The sequence below is a fragment of the Lates calcarifer genome, linkage group LG19 (genome assembly GCF_001640805.2).
Source record: "Lates calcarifer isolate ASB-BC8 linkage group LG19, TLL_Latcal_v3, whole genome shotgun sequence".
NCBI lineage: Eukaryota > Metazoa > Chordata > Actinopteri > Centropomidae > Lates > Lates calcarifer.
The window spans coordinates 21,482,993-21,505,152 of NC_066851.1; the positions used below are offsets into that span (position 1 = coordinate 21,482,993).

Here is a 22,160-nt window from a genome sequence, read left to right on the forward strand (position 1 = left end):
ATCTGCTTTTGTGCAAGGAGTGCCTCAGCTGTCTCCAGGCTTAAAGCTAAAATATGCAACATTCCCCTTCAGACAGCTGAATGTATTGTTACTGGCATCATCCTCCCTCATCAGTTGGTCAAGCAGCTGCCTCAACACTTGTCACTCTTCTCAGAGGGCCGTCTGCAGTGAAACAGCATCGAGCTAGAGGCTGAGGTAACTGGCACGACACAGAGTTACCACAGGCACTGACGAGCAGATGGCAAACACACCCAATCTGCAGTAAAACCGCAATGGCGATGCTCTCTGTGTCTTTCAATGGGTTGTTTCTGTTGTACATTTATCTCTTCTATTAGCAGCCATTTGACACATTTTGTGCCAGCAATCAAACTTCCTCTTCTCAGAGTCAGTCTAATGAGAACGTACAAACATACACATACTGCTGGAATCATAGCAACACAGTTCTTCCAGTGACAGTATAGTTCAGGTCGGTTACTGTACTTAGATCTGTACAGCAATCATTAAAAAAAGCGATGCCTGCCGCACAATCATCACATTGTGACTACTACTTCAGTATCAGCAGTAATTCAGGCGTCACTGCAAACAGGATCTCCTAAGTAGCTGACGCGGCATAACTTTTTACTGGTGCAGATTTTACAAAATGTGGAGCTCACAGAGAACACTATAGCTCTGTTTCAATTCCACATTGCACATTATAAGCAGGTTTTGTGTATGTTGTGTGTTCACATGTGAAAAATGAAAAAAATGCCAGATTTTTGAGTGTGCTGCAATGCAATGCACAAAGAATATTGAAAAACCCGCAGCTGGAAAAAATCTTCTAGGAGATCTTGGAATACAAAAACTAAGTTATAAATCTTTGCAAAAAATGTTTTGCTTTCTTTTTGTTTAACAGGGAGTAGCTTTCCAAAGTCAAACGATTAATGTCCACTGGCATTTACACAGCTCCTTTCCTGTTAGTACAAAAGAGAAAAGACAGACATTGATTTCTTCCATGCTGAATGCAAAAGAGCATACAAACTGCATACACTTCTGTAGTATGGAAGCCTCCACACCACTAAAGCAACTCTTTGCATTAACAAAAGCATGATGGAGACTGCAGTGCCCAAACCCAAAATATAGCAATAGAGAAAAAAAAATATCTAGGTCACAAAATGTCCGATCAGAAGACTTGACACTCTCCTTTATCCAACCTGTGGGGTATTTGGTAAGTGAACAAAGTTTTGCTTGTGTTTTCACAAGGAAACCCACATATTCTCTGGGCCAAATAAATATTTCAAATTCCATTAATGTTAATGTTTGCTAGTGAGCAGTCCTCCTTTTTTGGGGCATTGCAACATTTCTTGGCACAATATCATCACCAGCAATCGATTGGTGGATTAGTATAAAAACACAGTCCTGGTGTGTGCCCATGAAATAACAGCAAAACATCGCTCCACAGCCTGTGAATAAAAGGAAAAACTGAAATTTATGTTACTGTGAAAAAAACTGTGGATAAGGCTAGAAAATGTTCCTAATGTTTTCTTCAACAAGAGAAAACAAGTCAATGTCAAAAGTTTTTCAGTAAACTCTAAAAACATGTTATTATCCATCAAAGCAAGAGGATGAGGTAAGATGTTAGTTTTTTTCCCTCCTGAAGACAAACATGGTTTGGGAGGGAGACAGACGACACAAAGGGCCCTCGTCATTCTTTCATGTTCCTTCGGCAGCGTGATGGTTTGATGTTTCGGCTCCTCCACCTCTCCCAGACACCAAAGACCGGGGGCCCGGGGGCACTCTGCTTTCATCCGACTTTGTTTCTCAGCCCAACTTCAATCCCATCGCTATGGCGACGGTACCAATGAGCGAGGGAAAAACGCAGGGGTCCATTGTGTCCTTTTGCAGATGTTTGGAAGGGACAGGCTTCACTTTGGTTTTTGGAATACTGTTCCTCTTTATGCCAGTCAAAGCAACCAGCCCAGAGAAGATGAATGACATTTTTGGCTCTTTCTGACTGGTGGAGTTTAGTTTGATCTATGTAAAAGACAGAGTCTTTCAGACAAATTTATATGTTTATCTGTTACAGATCTGTAAGCAAGCACAACATAAGCTGCACAGAAGTCCCAACTGGTCTCTGAAAAGTTGATGTCAGGTCATAAATCCTGTGTTAATAAAGCAGGAAATTATCAAAGAAGGAGAGTTTTAAACAAGGAGGAGAGAAAGTCGATTAAAAAAAACATATTACTGTTTGCATTTCTAATGACAGACAAAAAGAAAGGGGTCAACAGATGAACTGTGTAGCCACAGCTTGTAACAAGGATAGCCATATATGTGAACCATTATTGGTCGAATTCTGTCATAGTATGTGCCAAGTACAAGCTGCTGTGTGCTTGTTCAAACTGTTCGAGTGTACTCAAGTAAGTTTCAGTCTCTAAACTGATTTACACTATGTAACAATATTGATGTTATAAGTCAGTCCAGCAGCTTGTTGCTACTGATTAATATTTTATGTGTTTTTAAGCCTACTAGCACCACAGTTCAGATTCTTCTTATAAAAATCTCATACATGTATAGTGTAGCATCAGTACTGAAATAGTTCAGTGTAATTACTGTGCTTGAGGCTGGAGCACATGAGTCCACTGTTTGGTTAAATAATGATAATGTATGGAAGCAAAGAAAGGCCATAAAATGTAAAACTTTACAATCTATAAAATCTCAGAAATTCAATTATACCTGACTATTTAATGTTGAAATCTCAGTATCACTTCGTTTTATAAAATGTAAATATTTTATTTTGAAGAACAATTTTGGGAACACAATCTAATAGGACACAGCTCTGACAGATTCACAAATTTTCACCCATCTGAGTAATTTGATATTTTGATTTCATATGAAATTATCAGATCTAAAAATCACCATTTGAATCTTGAACTTGAATATAGTTGTATAAGTAGCATTTAAAATTGACCCTATAGTAGTATAATAGTAGTAGGTGGTTTAATTTCACAATTCACAGTTCACTCAGTGTGTTCATGTCAGCATCCCTCAAAAGTAGACAGGTACTGAATCGGTTTGGTACCAACACCGCGCCACACTACGCTCATCAGCAGGAGATGATGGTGTAATGATCCAACAAAAACACACTGCAGATTTCAGCAAATGGACGGCCACAGCCCGACATGATCCTCTCACTAAAGTGCTGTCATACAGCCATGCCAGCACACACAGGCTGAATCATGCAGAAAGTGATAGGTTTGTATGCGTCATCGTGTTCCAAGTGTGAAGTGGGCCCTTCACCTAAACAAATCTCAACAGCAAGTGAAACAGAAATGATTGCACTGAAGGTCTCATCTCACGGCTCAGTATCAAGGTATTTGTTATTTAGTACATATTTTTATCCAGTGACTGACTCTATCATGAATGCATGTGTGGACCCTGGCAGTAGTACACACTCAGCTGTAGAGGATTAGGAGCAATGTGAGATGAGGAAACTGCCTTCAAAATCAGGGAGAGGTCTGAGAGTACTGTTTAAGACAAATGACCTCATTTCATTTCATTTTTACATTTGTTTTGGAAGAACAGTTTTTTGATGCTGATGCTTTTATCATATTTAAGACGTTAGCTGCTGTTTTCTTTTAAAAATGGAATCAGCGTTCGGTTTAAAACAGCCCATTACCCCCATCTTTCTTTTTATTTTTTAAAGTCTTTCTCTCACCTGTAAGAAATGTTGAAGCCAGTCAGGTTGTAGGCAGCATCACTGAAGAAGTGCAGCAGGGCGTAGCCAGACTGAGACACCACCTCGGGAACTGTCTCATTCCCATAACGCTCAGGAACAATCAAACCACTGCAATAACAACACAAAAGTGAAACTTAACATTTTTTAGAAAGTAAATCAATGGTCTTTGCTTGTTTATTTGCTTGTAATAATTTAATGGCTCAGTAATGGTTTGTAAATCACAGTTCACAGAGTTTCTCCTACCACCCTAAAACATTTTTATTAGTCTGTGTCTCAGTGGTAAATTTTAAAATTTATAAAAAATTAAAAAAAATAGGAAATTAGAAAAAGTGGAGGCAGATCTCCCTTCAAGAAACCCAACCCACATACAGGCTTACTGCACTCAGACCTCACCAAACCAGCCTTCAGCTAAATCCACAGCAAATGTACCTGAAAGCAGCGAGAAGGGGGGCGTAAATGGAGTCTCCATCGTACACATACAGGTGATCCCAGCTGCACTCCGTGGCAAAGTGGTTGAACCGTAATCTAAGTATGGTGTTGGGCCTAGAAAACACACACACACACACACACACACACACACACACAAATCCATGAATAAAATACCCCTGAAATGAAGAGTTTCTTGAATTGTGTATTGTTGTCATTCTTTCAGTTGTTGGTCTCATATAACTCAAACAAACTTGAAAAAACGCAGTCATTTCATCACAAAAATAAAAAATCACAAAAATTAGCAAGAGTATGAATAATTTTGAGGACGACTGTATTTGCTGCACTGATATATAGAAAAACATGCATTTTTCTGAACACAGAGAGCACAAAGACAGAACTTGTGACTTAGTTGATAAGCTTGCAAGTTGATGCAACAAGCACACTTTTGTAGTTTTGACAGCTCCCATCTTCCAAAATTATTACTTCTACAGTCAAACACTGGGGTATTTCTTTGACACAGTTCGAGCTGGTCCATCTCTGAGAAACCAGACAGAAACAAACAAGCCCTGGGCACATAAACTTTTCTTTGCCTGATTCAAAATACTGTTCCAGACAAACTATATTTCATTATGTTTCGAATATTACTGATTATTTAGAGTAATATTCAGTGTATGTAGGGCCACTCTGCCCACTGGACATTTGATGACTGAGTTTGAGAAAATTATCGACTTTCCTGGATGAAATTCTAACCTTGAAAACACTTAAGAACTTAATAGCATCAGCTGTTTATATTTCTCATAAAACCCTTGTTTACGTCTTTTCTCACCTCAGTTGTTCATAGGTTGTGCAAAGTTACAGTTTTACCAGCTTAAGTGGCTGATTTCAAAATGCAACACCCACTTTCACTACATGAGCTGAAGAAATGAGATTTTAAGAACATAAGAGATGGATAATTAACCAGCGGATACTGCAGAAACACCACCTACAACAAAACCATTTGTCTGCAGGAAGTTACCCACCCTGACTCTATTTGTATTAAATCGCAGAATAAATAGCTACAGAAAATTAATATAGTTATATATTTAAATTAATATTCTTTTTTTTACTCTCCCTTGTTCTAAACGTCACAGCTGAGCCACAGAGTAAAATTCAGCTGTGGAGTTTTATACCATATAAATGATACAGTAGGTTATATTTGCTGCTGCACTTTTTCCACGGTGCAAAATGAATAAACTCATTGTCCACGAGTGTTTTACAGTAAAAAAGCAGGAGACAGAAAAGCAGGAAAAACAAGCTCAGTTTTTGATTGAAGACATTCATGAGATTCTGAAAAATGTCTCAGCTCTAAATTTGGTTAAGATCGCAAAATGAAATCATTCAAAAGAGGAGGGAAGAAAGACAAAGGCCCATTTAGCGTATCTACGATGAGGGCACAAGATGTACAGGAAATGTCATGAATAGTCGCATTTTTCTCCCCGCAATTTTATTTATTAGAGAGAACCGGCGGCTCACTCCTCCCTCCCCCGAGCAGACAAATAAACGGAGAAAATGGCAGCAGCCCCAAGGTTCGATTAGAGAAGAAGACTTGTGACCCATAAATAATGAATCAAAAGTAAGGAGTGACTGGGGATTTGACAAAGAAACATCCTATTCTAATTCAACAACTACCATCAAGGTCCCTTTGAGCATTGGCAGTAAGACACATAGCATATCAGGCAAATGTGTTACAAATCACATCACTGCCTATCTGCAGCTGAAGTCACTTCAGGCCACTGCAGAGGGATTCAATACACTTAACTGTAGAGGAAGCTTAAAGTGAATATATGTCTGAGGCTTATGAGACCTCCTTTTAAAGTGTTCTTGTCATTTTGATGCCCACGGTGCACATGTCACTGCATTAACCTCCTGTTAAGAACAGACCGAGGTCCAAAGACAGCATATAAATGTGCCATTAGAATGTAATGAAATCGCTGGACGACAGAGCGGCCTGGTGATTAGAGAGGCCATCCAGGAACAGAAAGGCCAGAAGGTCAAAATCCTGCAAGATACACTTATCTCGGAGCGAATGTAAGCGTGACCTTCTGAGCTCCAACAAAGTTGCTCATGGTGAATCCCCCTGAACGAGTGCTGGCTAAATGCCTAAAATGTAAATGTAATCAACGAGCTTATGGTTTGGAAGAGCTGGCAGCCAGAAAAATTAAGAATCATGGCTCTGAATCGATACTCTGTGGTGTGGTTATGCTGACTAAAACAATACAGAAGGAGTATTGAATTTCTCACAGTTACTTTGCCATTAATTCTCATCCATCACCGTCTGAATACGGTATATTTCTAATGCTGGATGGATCTCAGTGGGGACTGCAGTGTAGACTGTATATGTAATAATCATTATGATCATCTTTTTTTTTGTTGTAGCCTTGGTTTTCACAATCCATCTCTCAACTGTCCTTCCTTTGCTTTTTCTTAATGGCAGAAGCTGATTTAATGGATGAAATCAATAAGAGAGTATCAGTTTCACGTAGTGTGTCTTCAGCCTTTGTTCTGGCTACTTAGTCCATATGTGTAAAGTTTTTGGCCTTGATCGATATAAGCAGCAAAGACGTTTTTCCACCTCAGAAGATCAGCTGAAAAATCCATTTATATTACTGTTGGCTCACAACTTAAAATGTGCACAACACTATTTTAACTGTCTGGACAAAAGTATTACACACTGCTGTTTAGGACAAGGTATGTTTGAGTGAGTTTTCCTGAACTATTTAAGGAATTCAGTCAGTATCTAATGTAACATTTTCATGTTTTTAAGAGAGGAAGGACGTAAAACAGTACAGTTCTGTCCTGATCTGTTGTTTGTCCCCAGTGCTGCACTGTACTTACTGTCCTTCAATGAGCCATGTGCACTTGGTCTTATACTTGTAGTTTCCTGGTCCGTCGGTTAGATAACCAGAGGGTCCCGTCAGCCTGAAAGAAAGCAAAGTGGAGAGAAAAGAGATTCAAGGTCACAAATGGAGAAGTAACATTTCTCACTTCTCACCTCTATTCTAAACAAGCTCATAGTCATAGTCTGGCTGTAATGTACCACATTAAAACAAGAACAGAAAACCAAACAGATCTGTGTGGAAGTCATCACTAGAACAGAAACACGTGTTTAATAAATCAAACTGTTGACAAATCTCATCTCGATCTCTCAGTAGCTGCCAAATGACGTCAACAGGTCTGTGAACAATTCTTCTTAACGAAAATCTGTCAATATTCGTTTTACATATTCCCAACACAAGTTCCCAGAGCCTAAACGCCTGTTTCTATTTTGTGCAACCAAAAGTAACACTGACTCTGACTCTAGCAGCATCATTATGTTAAAGTAAAATCAGGTAGTCCAGGACAGTGGTTTATGATATTTGTAAAACTACTGACATTCCCATCAGCCTCAGCTGTCCTCTGTTTAGTGGCAGATTAGAAAACATTTGCATACTGAACACACTAAACTGAACTAGTGAACATGGTAAACATTATAGCTCCAGAGCATCAGTATGTTAGCATTGAGAGCATGTTAGCATGCTGACGACTGCATTTAGTTCAAAGACTCTGATATAGCTGAAAAGCTGTGATGGAATATTTTCCCTCTTTTCCCTGACATTTTACAGACTAAACATTTAGCCTGTTTTACAGTATCTTAATGTTGGACACTCAGTGCCTGTAACCTTCTTGGTGAGGTTGGTTAACTGTGTAGACACCAGGGACAATGATGCAAGTAAGTCTGGGACTTTATTGTTCTATTGTTGACAGAGTCTACTATATTGCACAACTGTTGCAGATGTTAAAGCAGTATAAGAATAATAAAGCAGGCCTAATTTACTATGTATATTTTCAGTCATATTATTCCAGCAGTAGATATTTCAGTATCTAAAGTTTTAAAATACTGAAAAAACAAACAAAAAAAACATGTTGCAGTTATTGTTTTTTTTAAGTTTCTATGTTCTGCAGTGACACCACAGAAATGATTACACACAACACGGTTACACAAGAGCCAGTCAGCAGAGCAGAGAGAGCACAGGTAAACACAAACTTCTGCCATCTCACATTTTAGTACACACAGGCTGAGAATGATTAAACCTCACAGCAAATTATTATCTACAGCCAACAAGACGGGCAGCCACAAACACTAGGACAGTACAGTGGCCTGGCCTCTGTTATTGCCTGATCAATTCCAGCTTGATGACACAGCAGCAGAGAGGAGCTGAATTACACAGGGGACACTGACATGCAGTCAGAGATTGTATCATTACTGATGTAGGTCTCAGGGTGCAATGACTCTGCTAACACACCCAGTCACAGTCTTGTTCCAAAACAGTCTCTCAGCACCGTTTGAGACTCGAGTCTACTGAGAAAGCTGCAGAGAACACACTCCTCCCATGCTCAGTTAAAGATCTCTGCCTGGTGATGAAAATAACAAACTAAAGTAACACTTTTATCGAGACACACATAAGAGCTTCAGTGTTCAGTACTGTGGCAAAATAGTAACTTGTCTCGACTGTATATGGATTTTTAAGTCACAAACAGGATGTTATTCTTTCACAGTTTTAGCACACACCTTCTGAAAGGTGTTTTTGTAACTAATAGCAACACTATTCAGTGAACTTCTGGGGAGATCCCTGTTGTGTATCACAGAGCTGAGTTTTTATTTGCGTATTTCTAGGCAACAAGTGTGCTACAACTTCTTGTTATTGAAAACTTTAGACTGCTCCCATAGCTGCTGAGGTGCAGGCCAATAGCCCCAGCTGTGTGGGCTGGGCGGCTCAAGGTCTTAGTCCAAGGGTGTCGTTAATTTAACGACAACTTTACAGGCCAAACATATGACACTATATTGCAACAATTCTCTGGTGCTATCTCTGCAACTTGAGGATGGAAAAGTTTATCCACTCAGATGATTTACAGTCAGTATATCAGCACATGAAGTCTTGCAGACCAAACCACTTCTCCACATTGACAACCACACATGAAGCTTTGCTGAACTTCACTGGGTCACTGTTTGCACTGCCTTTTTAAGACAGCAGATTTTGCACATCTCTTTTCACGTGACAGGTCTCAGCTGGTTAGCTAACAAGTACACTAACGCTGTAATTACAGATCTCTCGGAGCTAATACAGTCAGGGCCTGCTGGGACTCTGAGCTCTCCCAGCTAGCAGACAAACAGAGCTCTCTCAGAGGGCAAGAGGCTCTGAACTCTCCTGAACCCAACACACCAACACCCCCTGAAACAACTCAGACTGCTGCATGTTCAGTGCTTTCTTAGAAGTACTGAGCATACTGTACTACTACTACTACAAATACAAACAATCCCTCTCAAATATAGTGTACTGTCTGAGAATGAATGTTTTTATTATTACTGGCAACTAAAATAACATCTAAAGGGTGAGCTCACACAATTTCTGCAAGTGCAGATAAAGATCAGTTAGAGATAAAAAATAAATAAATAAAATGATTACAAAAATGCTTCTCTCACTTGCTTCTTTTGGTATCTAGTTTATTGACCTGAAAATTTTGATGCCTTCCCAGTACAATAAAGGCAAATGGAGTTTGCTTCATGGCACGCTTGGGTTAATTTAACCAAACTTTCGGCAAGCCTCCTGTAATTTGCTTGAACTGAAAACTAAAACTGTCCCCTGAACATCACAGCCACATGAAATTAGAGGAAACTCCAGCAGATACCGGTGGGACTTTCAGTGATTAGATCAGTTCTTGTTTCTTCATAATGCGCTATTATGTCTCAAATTTAACACGCATACAGTAATTTAGTTCATTTAACATTTAGTAACTTAATTAAATCTCTTCAGTGATCAAGGAATGTCAGAAACATTAACTACAGAGATAATGGTGGCCTGTAATCAGCTCAAACAACATCTACCAGGACTGACAGTTGAGTCTGCTTTGAACAGAGAACCAACAGAAAAGTTCAGGCTTCTGCTTCTTCTCTTTTTTCCGGACAGAGTTCAGTTTGGGCCATAAAGTGGATTTTTAAATGCAAAAGTCAAAGCTCAGTCTAATCATGCCCTGGCAGATATATTATGGTCATTTACGACCATAAGGCAGTAAAAAATCTTAACTGCACCCTTCTTGTTTGTGTTATGATGAAGCAAGCAAAGGGCAGTCGAAGGAAAGCAACCTGTACCTGTAACATTATGGGACCGAAATGGAAACTAAACTTAACCAAAACTGTTAACTAGAAAAAACAAACCAGTGCATATTAACTAATTGCAAACTAATTTTCCAAAGCCTACAATGAGCTTTGACTGATTCCAGTTATTGAAGCAAATTTGAAGCAATTAATCTGTCATCAGCCCCATCAATTATCAGTTCTTATCTGTTAATCACAAAGGTCAGAGATTAAAATACATGTTTTGCCTGCAGTACAGCTTTATTGTAACTTGCAAGCAGGGACTGTTAAAAGAAAACCCCTTTCTTTTTTATCAAAGGTTTTTAACTACTATATTTTTATACCACAATAAATTACTAGAAGGCAAAGTTTTCTTGAAAGTTGGTTGATAAATCTGTAAACATAAAATGTGCCTTGGAAGCACAGCAGCATAAAAAATGAGAAACCTAAGGCAAACCTGTCAGTTTCTGTGACTATGTCCCTCTACACTTTTAAAACGGCCACTGTCATGTTTAACAGAAGCTGTCAAAAATGTCCAGAGATAAAGAGCAAGCCAGCAGGTGCTCGTGCTTCCTGTTATTAAATGCACATTGACACAAGCAGCCTCACATTCACAAAGACATTTAACAACGGCTCCTTCTCATGCAAACAGTATCCTTGCAGCAGAGCCAAGTGGTCTGCAAATGGGAAAGTGGTGCAGCATGAGAGCAGAGCAAACACGATTCCTCATTCAAAGGCGACAACAGTCCTGTTCAGTTGTACAGGCTGGAGGGGAAAAGAGCATGCTCAGACAGAGTGTAAATGCTACAGAGGCAAAAGGGTTTTCCCTACAGACTGTCTGGGCCCATGTATAAAAGCTGCTGATATGAGATTTTAAATCAATCGGGGAATATTCTGGGGGAAAATTCCACTTTTAGTTTTGTATCCCCATGCAATTTAATATTGGACATAATGTGATAGTTTAACATGATTTTGCACATGTCAGCAAAAAGTAATTTACCATGATATCAAAATAATTTCTTGAGGGTACAATGAATACACAAGTGTGGTTGGGGTGAAGATCCACTAGATGTTGTAATCAATGATAAATCTGCTTTCCTCTCTTGTTAATGTTGCCGTGCCAAAACATTCAGAAGATATATTGACTTTAAACGATTCAAAGATACTCTGCAGCAGGCTGGAGGAGAGCTGAGAACCAAGTATTGCCAGGCTGGCTACAAATCAGCAAAGTCTGTGTGGCCAAAACATGCTCATGAAGCTATAACTCAGTTAATAAATATTTCATAAATTGTTAGCAATGGCCGTTTTCCCAGTTACTGTGCTTTTGCACTTCAATGTGCTTTGCATGAGTTACAGCTGCACTTAGATTAGCGTTTAATGTACAAATGTGTCCTTTCATCAGCCTTAAAATGCATCACATCTCTGCTGAGACACCTCATTTGCAAAAACAAAATTCTGTGCTTTGATATTGAGCATCACAGACACACTGAGTGCAGTTTTCTGAAGCCACCTCACAAGATTTTTGGGTTGATATTCAGATAACTCGCTGCCATTTCAACCAACAGTGTTTCTGTACAGCTGTAGGCAAATCTATCTATGACTCTGGGTGACTGAGCAAAGGAATGGGACACATTTCTGTGCCTCTGCATCAGTAAGCCAAAAAAATAGGATAAATCAGTGGTACAGCAGTGGGAACCATTAGTCTCTGCAGAGGGCAGGCAGGCTGGTCGCTCAGTGGGCCTTTAGTAAAGTGAGGTCAGCCTTCAAACAGGTTTCAGACAGTGCCTGAGGATGGATGTGGACTAATATACAACACAACAGATGACAACAAAGGCACCACAAAGCACAGAGCTGTGATACTGTGAAACTGAACAAATCTAAAAACCAGCGTCAATGTCAGACCAGGACAAATGTGTCAGCGTGTGTCTGTGGATGTGAAACTGTTTAAGATGTGTCGGTACAGAATTTACCTCCTGGTCTGGACTCAGGACACTGATTCATTCAAACAACAATTAATAGATTAATTAATTAGTCAATGACTGAATACACCAAGAAATGTAGAAATGCAATAACAAAAGGCAGGACAGAAGAAGCTTGTATGTAAACAATGAATGTAAATAATGCTGGCTCCAAATAATGTTTAAGAGGGAACTGCTTCCAATATGTTTGCTGAATGTAAATATAGCAGTTTGTTTACAAGAGAAACTTCACAGGGGATCTTTAACAGACAATAAGTTTGATAATCTGTCTTTTCAGCAGAGCTGATGACTAATAAATCCCAGCGTGAGAATATCTGATGCAAAAGATAAAAATATACCAAAGTTACACTGCTACACTGTGCAACATGAGGGCAGGAAACTAATTTATGGCATTCTCAGAATTATTACTAACTTTTTTATTAGCTAATTAAAAGTTGAGAAATGGGAGAGATGTCCGAATGATGTCAGGTTGTCTGACTCAGTGGATAGCAGTATGGGAACTGTTTACAGTTTTTTTTCATAACCTGATGCAGACTCTTCAAAAAGATATATTCATACACACTGCAATGCAATTAAACACGAGCAGGAAACTAAGTCACGTCATTAGCCTGCACAAAGCTGCACATTAATTGCATTAGAAATTGGGGGAGTCAGAGTTGGTGCCAGGACATGAACATGCGTCAGTGGTTCTCCCTGGCTTTAAGTGGCATGGACAAGGCATTTATTCACCAACCAAAAAAAACTGGCTCATAACCCGATCCTCCTAAAAAACAAATTCATCTCCATCTCGTACTAATAAAAAAAGTACAGTCGCGTGTCTTTGGTACTCTTTGTGCCAAGAAGCATAAAGCTGACTTTTGTGGAAATAATCTGATCAGAGCATGAATATCAGATACAGTTCAGCCTTATGGCAACACTCATCAACATTACGAGCAACAGTTACAGGCTACAAGTTATAGTAAACCAGTGAAAAGAAGCCTTTCACACCACTATAGAAACCATTTAACAGTCCTCTTTACTGTTTTTGATTTCCTGACCTTCAACAACATGAGCCAGCGGACTGCACAGTTCAACAACTCAGCAGCAGGAATGGTTTTCCCGACACCAGGAAAATTAAACCATTAAGAAGCAGGAATTAGACTGATATAGGTACTGGACTTATGCTTTCCAAAATGAAATTTAAAAACGTTAGCCAAGCCAAAGTCAAAGTCAGAGGGAAAAAAACACAGATATTCTTTAATTTAATTTAAGTGGTATCTGTCCATACAGAGCTTTTTTATGTGCCCAGTTTTGAGAAATTGTGTTAAACTTTCTGGGAATTTAACAAGCCAATTGTAACCTGCAACATCCCTTGTTTGAGACCAGCCATTAACCTGTGTTGTACGTCTCCATCTTCCCTCCCCTCATTTCCTGTCATTCTTCCACTTTCAGCACTTTGACAAAGTCATAAAATTCCCAGTATAAATACTACAGACAAAAATAAGAAAAAACTGCAGTCAGAAAATTTAACTTCGAGTTCTCTCTCTGTGAACTTTGCAACCTTGGGGCTATGGGCTAAGATCTGCTGTACTGGAATGAAGGGAGAAATAGGGAGATAGCTCCAAAACCTTGGCAAATAAAGCCAAAGCTACAGTATCTGCATGGCTGCACATCACTAGAGGCAAGAAAGAAAATCTGCTTTTTGTTTGTTTGTTTGAAATTTGGGTGACCCTTTCAAAATTGAGGTTTGGTTTTGCAAAGATGAGGAGTTTTGTCTGATGTGAGGTGGAAATAAATGTTAAACATGGTTCATTCCACTGAACATCACTTTGATCTTTTGACCTGTGATTTTGCAGTTGTCATATTGCGATATTCATCACATATAATATTGGGCCCAGCCCTAACAAGATGTAATTACTGAGACTCATGGGAAAAAGTTACACACTTAGCTACACACAACCACAAGTTCAAAGTATCTTCAGATCAAAAAGAAACACACAATTTTCTGCCATAAAGCAACAACAAAACACATTAGTCTGTTTTGTCACCCCCCTCCTTCATGTTGATTTTGGCCTTCATGGCTCGTCGGGACTCCATCTTGGCACGACCCTACCACAGAAAGCTGCTTTTACCAGCATTCACCCAGCCTTGTATAGTTGCATTGTCTGTATGCTAAACACGGCCTCAGACCACAGGCTCTCCCCGAAAAACTATCGGCCCTTTGACCGCCTTAACAAAACAACACAGCCCTGATTCTGGGCAAATCTGGGATCACGGAGGAGTGAGTTTACCATTCCATTTAGTGATAATTAGCCTGACGGGGTGAAGTAGCTACAGCATCACTGATAATACCATATACTGTAAGTCAGTGCCCTGCTGTGCTATTAGTGAAGTTCAGGGTCATACTATCACTCCTCCAGCAGACAACCAGCACCACAGCCGCTCTGACAGCACTGACAGGGGGAAAAGGCTGGCTTCCATTTCTCCACTTTTCCACACAATAGAGGTTTAAAATAGAAAAAGACAATTAAATGTTGCTTTTGAAAGTAGTTGGAAGAGAGAACAAACTTAGCAGCCACAGACAGAATGTAAGTTCAGTTTTAACAGTCCCCATGGGGACATTCATCCTCTACATTTGGCCCAGTGGTCAGTGCTAAAGCAGTGTCCAGGAACTCATTTGAGTTTTATGGGCAAGTAACTTGGTCAAGGGCAATGACAGGAGTACGCTTAATACCGAATATGCGTACGCTTGAGGCATTGCAGGATATAGGGCCATGCAAACAGGGCTGCAGCTAACAAGTACCTTCACTGTCAATTCATGGGTCTATTTCTAAATAAGCAAATGTTATGTTTACAAAACATTTTTTAAAAATTATAAAAATTGGTAGTTTACAGTCCTCCACAGCCCAAGGTCATGTGTACATTTTCTGTCAGACTAACAGTCCATACAGACCAAGTGTCTTCAATTAACACAGCTCCACTTGAACCCAAGACTTTCATGCTACAAACTGAGCCTGCATGTTAACCAGGATGCAGCTGGTGGCCGGTGATCATTTCCCACAGAGACAGACTGCTACAACTGATACTTGAGTGCAACGGCTGCCGGTTTTTAACCACAACCAAGACAAGCCATTTCATCCAGGGAGCATTCAACCCTGCCATTCTGAAACATTAGAGGCTCAGCAGCTATTCAGCCTCCATTTTACCTGTTCAGATATGCTCGACAATCATCCATGCAAATGTGCGAATAGTCCCTGCGTCCCCTTCCTTGACCACGACTGATTTCTGAGGGTGCATAACACCACAGGCCTCCTGCCGACTCTGCTTTACGACCTGGCAGGCTGGCACTGAGCTGAGACAGCATGACACTTGAATATCGAATTTTAAAAAGGACAAAATACCCTGGGTCTTCTAAAAAAGCACCAAGTCGAGGCCTGCCTACCAGGCACACCCTGATGGACACGTTTTAGTTGCACAGACATGCTAGCTCATCACAATGCTGGAACCAGATCAGCTTGCTAACAACCAAAAATGAAGGAAAGCAGAGGTATAATGTTACTATTAAAGCTCAAATTTGACCCAACTAAGGAAAATGAATTTGGAACAATGTTGTTGTTTTGTTTTTTGTTTTTTTGATTAAATGCTTGTTTATGTTATCTGGGTAGGATGTGCAGAAGGGGACGATCCTATAAAGCCGAGCCAATAGTGTAATCATCATTGATTTTGTCTAAATGAAGTGTCATCAAGAAATGCAGGACAATTTTCTCCACCAGAACATCAGAACAGAATATAACTTCAGTAAATGAGAAGTGACACGTTAATAGGCTCAGAGAACAAGATGTGCTGCACTCATTGTCTGAATATTCTTAATAATTGACATTTGACACTTTTCAACTGCATACTGCATTTGCTATTATACAGGATGTAGTGTCGCTGTCCTTTGTTTAAATTAGGCTTAGCTGACAGGGAAAGTTAACATAAACGTGGGTGGAGAGGGGGCGAGTGAGAGCGGATGTGTTATTGGTTTTATCAAGTGGTCACCGTCCTCCCACCTCTCAGATGTTTCCAAGAGTTTGACCATCACTTACCTACGTGGCACAGCTGTGAAAACAGAGTGAGTGCTTTCAGTACCAGCACATGCAAATTTCCCATACTTTGACCCTGAGCTGCTGCTGTCCTGTCGTTAGTGGATAACAGTTTTCTGAATGCTCGAGTGAGTCAAACACCATCCAGTCCTCTGGTTCAGAACTAATATGACAACTGCTGTATTTCAAAGAGTCCTGTGAAGCCAGTCTTACCTACAGGCCTGACAGAACAACAAAAACACCAGTTTGGACCGTTCCCTCCTCTACACTCCCTGCTGAGACCCCCAGCAGCTGACCACCTCTGTTCCTGTTCAGCAGAGGGGACACTGCCAAGTCGTCCTCCTCACAAGTGCAACCACAGACATCACCATGTGTTCTGGCATAACGCAATAAAAAATAAATACCTGGCTGGGGTTTATGAAAGCACTAAAATAAAATAACTGGTCTGGGAGAGTGAACTGTAAATGCTCAACTGATCAGCTGAAAAATAACTATTTTAATGATCATTTAGGTATTTCTTGTGTCAAAAAACAAATATTCTCCAAGTGGAAGCTATAGATGGAGATGTGCTGTCTTTCTCTGTTTTATGTCATCTGGATGATATTTTCTTGGCCTCTGGGAAAATGCAATCCCCTTTTTCTGACATCTTATCACCAAGAAATTGGGAGAGAAAGAAAAAATCCCACAGTATAGATAAGGAAGATCATCCTTAGCTGCAACCCAGTTGTCCAGCCATATTTTAAAATTCACTGTACGAAAATGAAATGATGTCCCTTAGTTTGGTGATAATGACACTAATTTGGGTAACTGAATGACAAGATGGTGACACCATGAAGTACTGAGGCCCCATATTGGTCAACTGTAAGCCACCAACACCTTATCATAATCACTTAGATCACACACCTGCACTAGTTAGCATCTTTACAAACATGTACGGCATTTGAACCAGAACAAATGTGCCCTTGTGATAATGTTAGAAACAGCAGCAGCAGCAGTAGTAGTAGTAGTAGACAGGTATCTAATTGCTTCAGGTGAGCGGTGCTCGTCACCTCCTTGCTAGCTACCTGGGCTTTGAATTAGCAAAGATTTCGCACAAACCAAAGCAAACGTAGGCGACATGCAGAATCTATCTCAGTGATAAAAGCAGCTTTATTCTGCCCGTGTGTGTTCACTGTACCTGAATCGCCCTCCGCAGTGCTGGCATTGGTCCCCAACCCAGCCGGGGAAGCACACACAGTTGCCAGTAGCGGTGTTGCACTGCCCGTTCATACACGGTTTGTCGCATTCCTTCGCTTCGGTGACACCGGGAAGCCCAGAGAGCAGCCCGACAACCGACAGCAGCAGCGCGGTTGTCAGCATCAGCAGGCTCCGGCCCCGGCCAGAGCCCGAGCAGGCCCGCCGCGTCGCCCCGTACATTCTCTCACAAAAGATGGCTGCTTTTAGGCAGACGCTCCGCTGCTTCGGAGATAGCAACCCAACGAAACTGCCCGTTATTGTGGCTCCGTTTATCAGACCCAAGGTACGGTTTCCCTGGAGGTAACGTTTAGTGTCTTCGCTGAGGCTGGTCTTCGTTGGTTACTTGGTTTACATCTTTCCAGTGGTTCTGTTTCCCAGCGCCGCACCAAGCCGCATATTGACATCCAGAAGTGACGTTATGGCAACGGAAATGCGCAACCGCAGAGAGCCGAGGCGCGCAGGGCTTTAAACTTTTATTTTGAAAACAGAGAGCAGAAATCCCGCCCCTTTCCAAGCTAGCTTATTAGCGTCTTTTCCATAATATTTTCTCATAAACGGTTTCTTTCATCGATACTTGGATTTTGTGTCCATATTCTCAGCTTCGTTGACTGACTGTCTGCTATCTAAAAACCTATTTATAACGTGTAAGATAAAAAAAAAATTCTATTCAGCGTTCCAACTACATCTCCCATGCTGCTTTGCGAGGTCACCTATTTCTTTAAAACTCATGGGAGCAGTAGTTTTTGAATGCGGATTGGTGAAAAAAGTTAAGTTTTAGGGTTGTGGAAAAGGAAGCAACTTCACTTGAACAAACACCTTCTATTGATGAAGCCCTCAAGATGTGCTTGAAAGCTCTGTTTTTAGAAAAATAGATTTAATTTAGAAAAGAGGCAAGTAGTAAGATTTTTTTTTTAAATATGTAAATAGTAGCTCCACTGAATTTCATATAGGCATTCCTCACCAGAAAAAAGTCCAGTCTTTGTACATTATAGTGGCATACATTTGCATGGTATTTTCTAGCTGGCTGTGATAGTTGAATGCAATTCTTTCCAGTTTTATTACAATATTGTTTGCTCCTTTGCTTTTTTCTTTATTCTGTATCAGTGTCAGATATTTACAAAAATACATGATTCTGTCTGCTCTGTTTATGTATATTGAACTACTATGTTTCTGTGTTATCACATGTGCTGTGTGCAAGATGAACACTGCTGGAATATATACAGATATCTCAGACTGAACTTCCCAACAACGACCCACAGACTGCACACCAAGGACACAAAACTGTACAAACGGTATAGAACAGTTTATTAAATTTAGACTTGTAAGAAGTCATCATATTCCAACGCGCTCCATCGCATGAAGTGCATTCATAATAACACCAACCCAAAAAGGATTGATCAGAACATCAAAACATAAATAAAGCAAATAAACATATTTACAATTCAACGTGGACAGAGAATGGGTTTGTGCACAAGAACACGCAACTACATGTCCAGACAGAGGCATTAGAGATTGATAAGAGGGATCTGATTTTTCAATTCAACTATCCTCAGGAAAAACATACCTGGACAGCAGGAGTGGAAGGAGGATAAACACAATTCAACAAAGCATGAAAAACCTACTGTATAATAACATTTTCATGGTTTGAGTTAAAAGAACAAAATCTCTAGAACCTCCGTTAATACACTACTGTCAATAATGCTGTTTTCAGTTTAACGGTATATGATGACAAGCTATTTACTACTGTAGGTGATTTAAGTTGTGAAAGTTTCCTTCTTTCCTGCTGTAAATCGTCCACAAACAAAGTCTTTATACCACAATTCACTCAAGAATTGATTTTTAGAAGATAGAGGACAAAACAAGTTCCCAAATCCTTTCTGCTAATTTTGTGGGAGAGAAGGATTTAGCCTGAATCCTTTAATTAATTCTTTTGAAATATAAATTCTACAAAAGGTGTCACATTGTCAACAAAAGATTTAAGTAACAGTACCTACATACTGTCCTTCAAAAAGTAACTTCTGGATTTGCAGCATGAGTTTTCACATTTTTCCTCTTAACTTGAGGATTCGTCACTATGGAACTAAACTCTCCTGTACCAACCTTTATCATGGTGGGAGTACAGAATGTTTTAAACTCTGACGAGAGGATTGATAATTTTACAAGAATGACTCATCATCAGTGGGCTGAGTGGATGGATGAACGAACATCAGTTTGACTTCCTGCATCAGACACAGTCAAGACTTTACAGTAATCAAAAAACCCTGCAGAATAATCAAAAAACTGCGCTTATTTAAAAAAAAGAGAAGATCCTTAAAAAAGTACAATCATTGAAAGCACATTACAATTAGCAGTTTGAGTGTGTGTAGTTACAAACAGGTCATGTACTCTCCCAGCACTTCTTATTTACATAAAACAATGCTTATGTGGATCATATGACCAACATCAGGTCCAGGTCCCCTGTAGACAGTCTAGAGGGGGTTAAAACAGTATCGCCTTCTTCACTAAATGCTATTTTTCCTGCATCATGGGAGAGCTGCAGACCTTGGTATTGAGTGCTTCACCAGGAACACCAGCTGGATGGGGTTGGAGCACAGTAGCACAATTGCGAAAATGTGAGGTGAGTTATCAGTTACAGAAAAGTACACTTAACTGACTTTCAAATGGCACTCTGGTACTGCGGGTTCTCCTCTCGTGCTAAAAGCAGGGCAAACCCCTTCCACTTGGTACCCCAGATATGTGAAAACACTGAGAATAATTTCAAACAGCTATAAGAGGTGACCAACGTCATCTGTCTCTGGAGGTCACACTGTAACATTCAGCTATCCATTAATGGCAGAGATCGTCTCCTCTTTGTTCCCTCTCCCACAGTATATCACACTATCTTACAGTTGTCTCATGAAAAAGCCATTTACAAGCAATGGCGCCTTACAATATGTACAGGATTGATCAAATTTATCTTCTGAATTAACAAAGAAAAAAGATATAAACAGGTTTTCCCTTTGATTATGTACAGAGAGCAAAGAGGAGGTGTTGGAAAATGATTGAGCACCTCAGAGTCATTGTGTAAATTTACACACAGAAAAACTGTGTCCAAGTACTGGCTTTAAGATTACAAACTCACACTCACCCCTTCACTTTCCTTTCAGATACATGCAAAAAGACATGAGCCAGAGGCTCAGCATTCATCCAGAGGGGGCCGTAGGCCCCTTTCTAAAGGCAAATCATATCTGTTGAACTGGATTCATAAACTCTTCTCTACGCAATACATCACCTTCTCTCATTAAAAAAAAACACATAGGAAAAAAGATGGTCTTTTTTTTTTTTTTGGTCTCCCAAATCAGGCATATTGGGTGTCCAAACACCCATTAGTGCTCATACCAGTGATCAGTACTAGTCACTAGTAGATTGGATGATCAAGCATCAAAGGCCCCTTTGGAGTGTCCTCTTGGTTTTGATACCTGAGGTGTAGCGTGAGTGAAGGAACACTGGCTGAATGTTGAGAGCAAGCAGCGTGATGTGACCAGACCAGATTCAAATCATACTGAAGCTCTTAGTATGTCTGTCAATTTTCTTTAAGTACCAGATGTTTGCCATGTCAGAGTGCAGAGAATGCCAGTCATCACAAGTAAATATTTCAAAATCAATTAGGTATAATGCTCTGTGATGATAGCTTCGTCTCCACTGAGCTGACTGGCTGCAGTAAACACTGCCAATCTGGTACTCAGAGCTATTTAAAATAACCACTAAGAATTATTTGCAAGTACCACTTGAGCCAAGTCTGGTTGTGAACATTACAGAACGGCTGTCGCTTTTAAAATATTCTTTCACTTGTAAGTGTGATTAAAATTGGGACTTTGGGCAGCATAATGGTGAGTGGATATGTAACGGCATGTGTATTTGCCAAGGAGCGTAACTGTGCAGGACTTTGTCTTGCTGCTCTAAAGCCACTGAGATAACTTCCTGCACATTTGTTGTACTCAGCTTCTAAAATGATTCTGACTGAGGCAGTGTGTGATGGCAGGGGGCTGAGGTGTTTCTCTTGGGACTGCAGACCAGCAGGGGGATAACAGGGAAACAGGGAGAATGTGGGACAGGGGTTAAATATTGCGTCACAGGATCTTCAGTTAGCGGATGTCTGGCGCGATGGGCGGCCCATAGACGAGGCGCTGTAGGTGCGGGAGCGCTGCCTCACAGCCAGCCGGCAAGGCAGCTCCAGCTCCTGGAAGAGGGGAGTCCCTGTGATCTCAGCTGCCTCAGGACGCTCACTCGGGCTCAACGACAGCATGCTGCGCACCATACTCAGCTACACACAGAGACAAAACATACAGTACAGTGAGATCTTTGACAACAGCCACGCTACACTAATGCTACCACTAACATTATCATCCATTAGTTTAACTTATTCACTTTACTTTAGGCTCATGTAACACAGCAGAACCAGTGGCAGTTGTAAATGTAAACACTGAACTCATTTAAATACACAACTCATGTAAAAGAAATAATATATTAACACATGAAGCCACAGACACACACAGGCATGCACAGATGGTATACATTAACACACAGAGGCACATAATCACCCACACACA

The 22,160-nt window shown here is 40.3% G+C and overlaps 2 protein-coding genes across 2 annotated transcripts in view; both read right to left on the reverse strand.

Annotated features, from left to right (window-relative positions):
• Window positions 1–17,999, reverse strand: part of atrn (attractin) — a 124,502-nt gene extending 106,503 nt beyond the window's left edge. Inside the window, 4 exon segments of the mRNA XM_018685517.2 lie at window positions 3,692–3,820; window positions 4,142–4,255; window positions 7,016–7,099; window positions 17,513–17,999. Of these exon segments, the coding sequence (XP_018541033.1) occupies window positions 3,692–3,820; window positions 4,142–4,255; window positions 7,016–7,099; window positions 17,513–17,751 (566 nt within the window). The 5' untranslated portion in view covers window positions 17,752–17,999.
• An 854-nt stretch (window positions 18,000–18,853) lies between these two features.
• Window positions 18,854–22,160, reverse strand: part of eif2ak3 (eukaryotic translation initiation factor 2-alpha kinase 3) — a 31,198-nt gene continuing 27,891 nt past the window's right edge. The window contains exon 18 of the mRNA XM_018685516.2: window positions 18,854–21,874. Within this exon, the coding sequence (XP_018541032.1) occupies window positions 21,692–21,874 (183 nt within the window). The 3' untranslated portion in view covers window positions 18,854–21,691. The remainder of the gene's footprint in view (window positions 21,875–22,160) is intronic.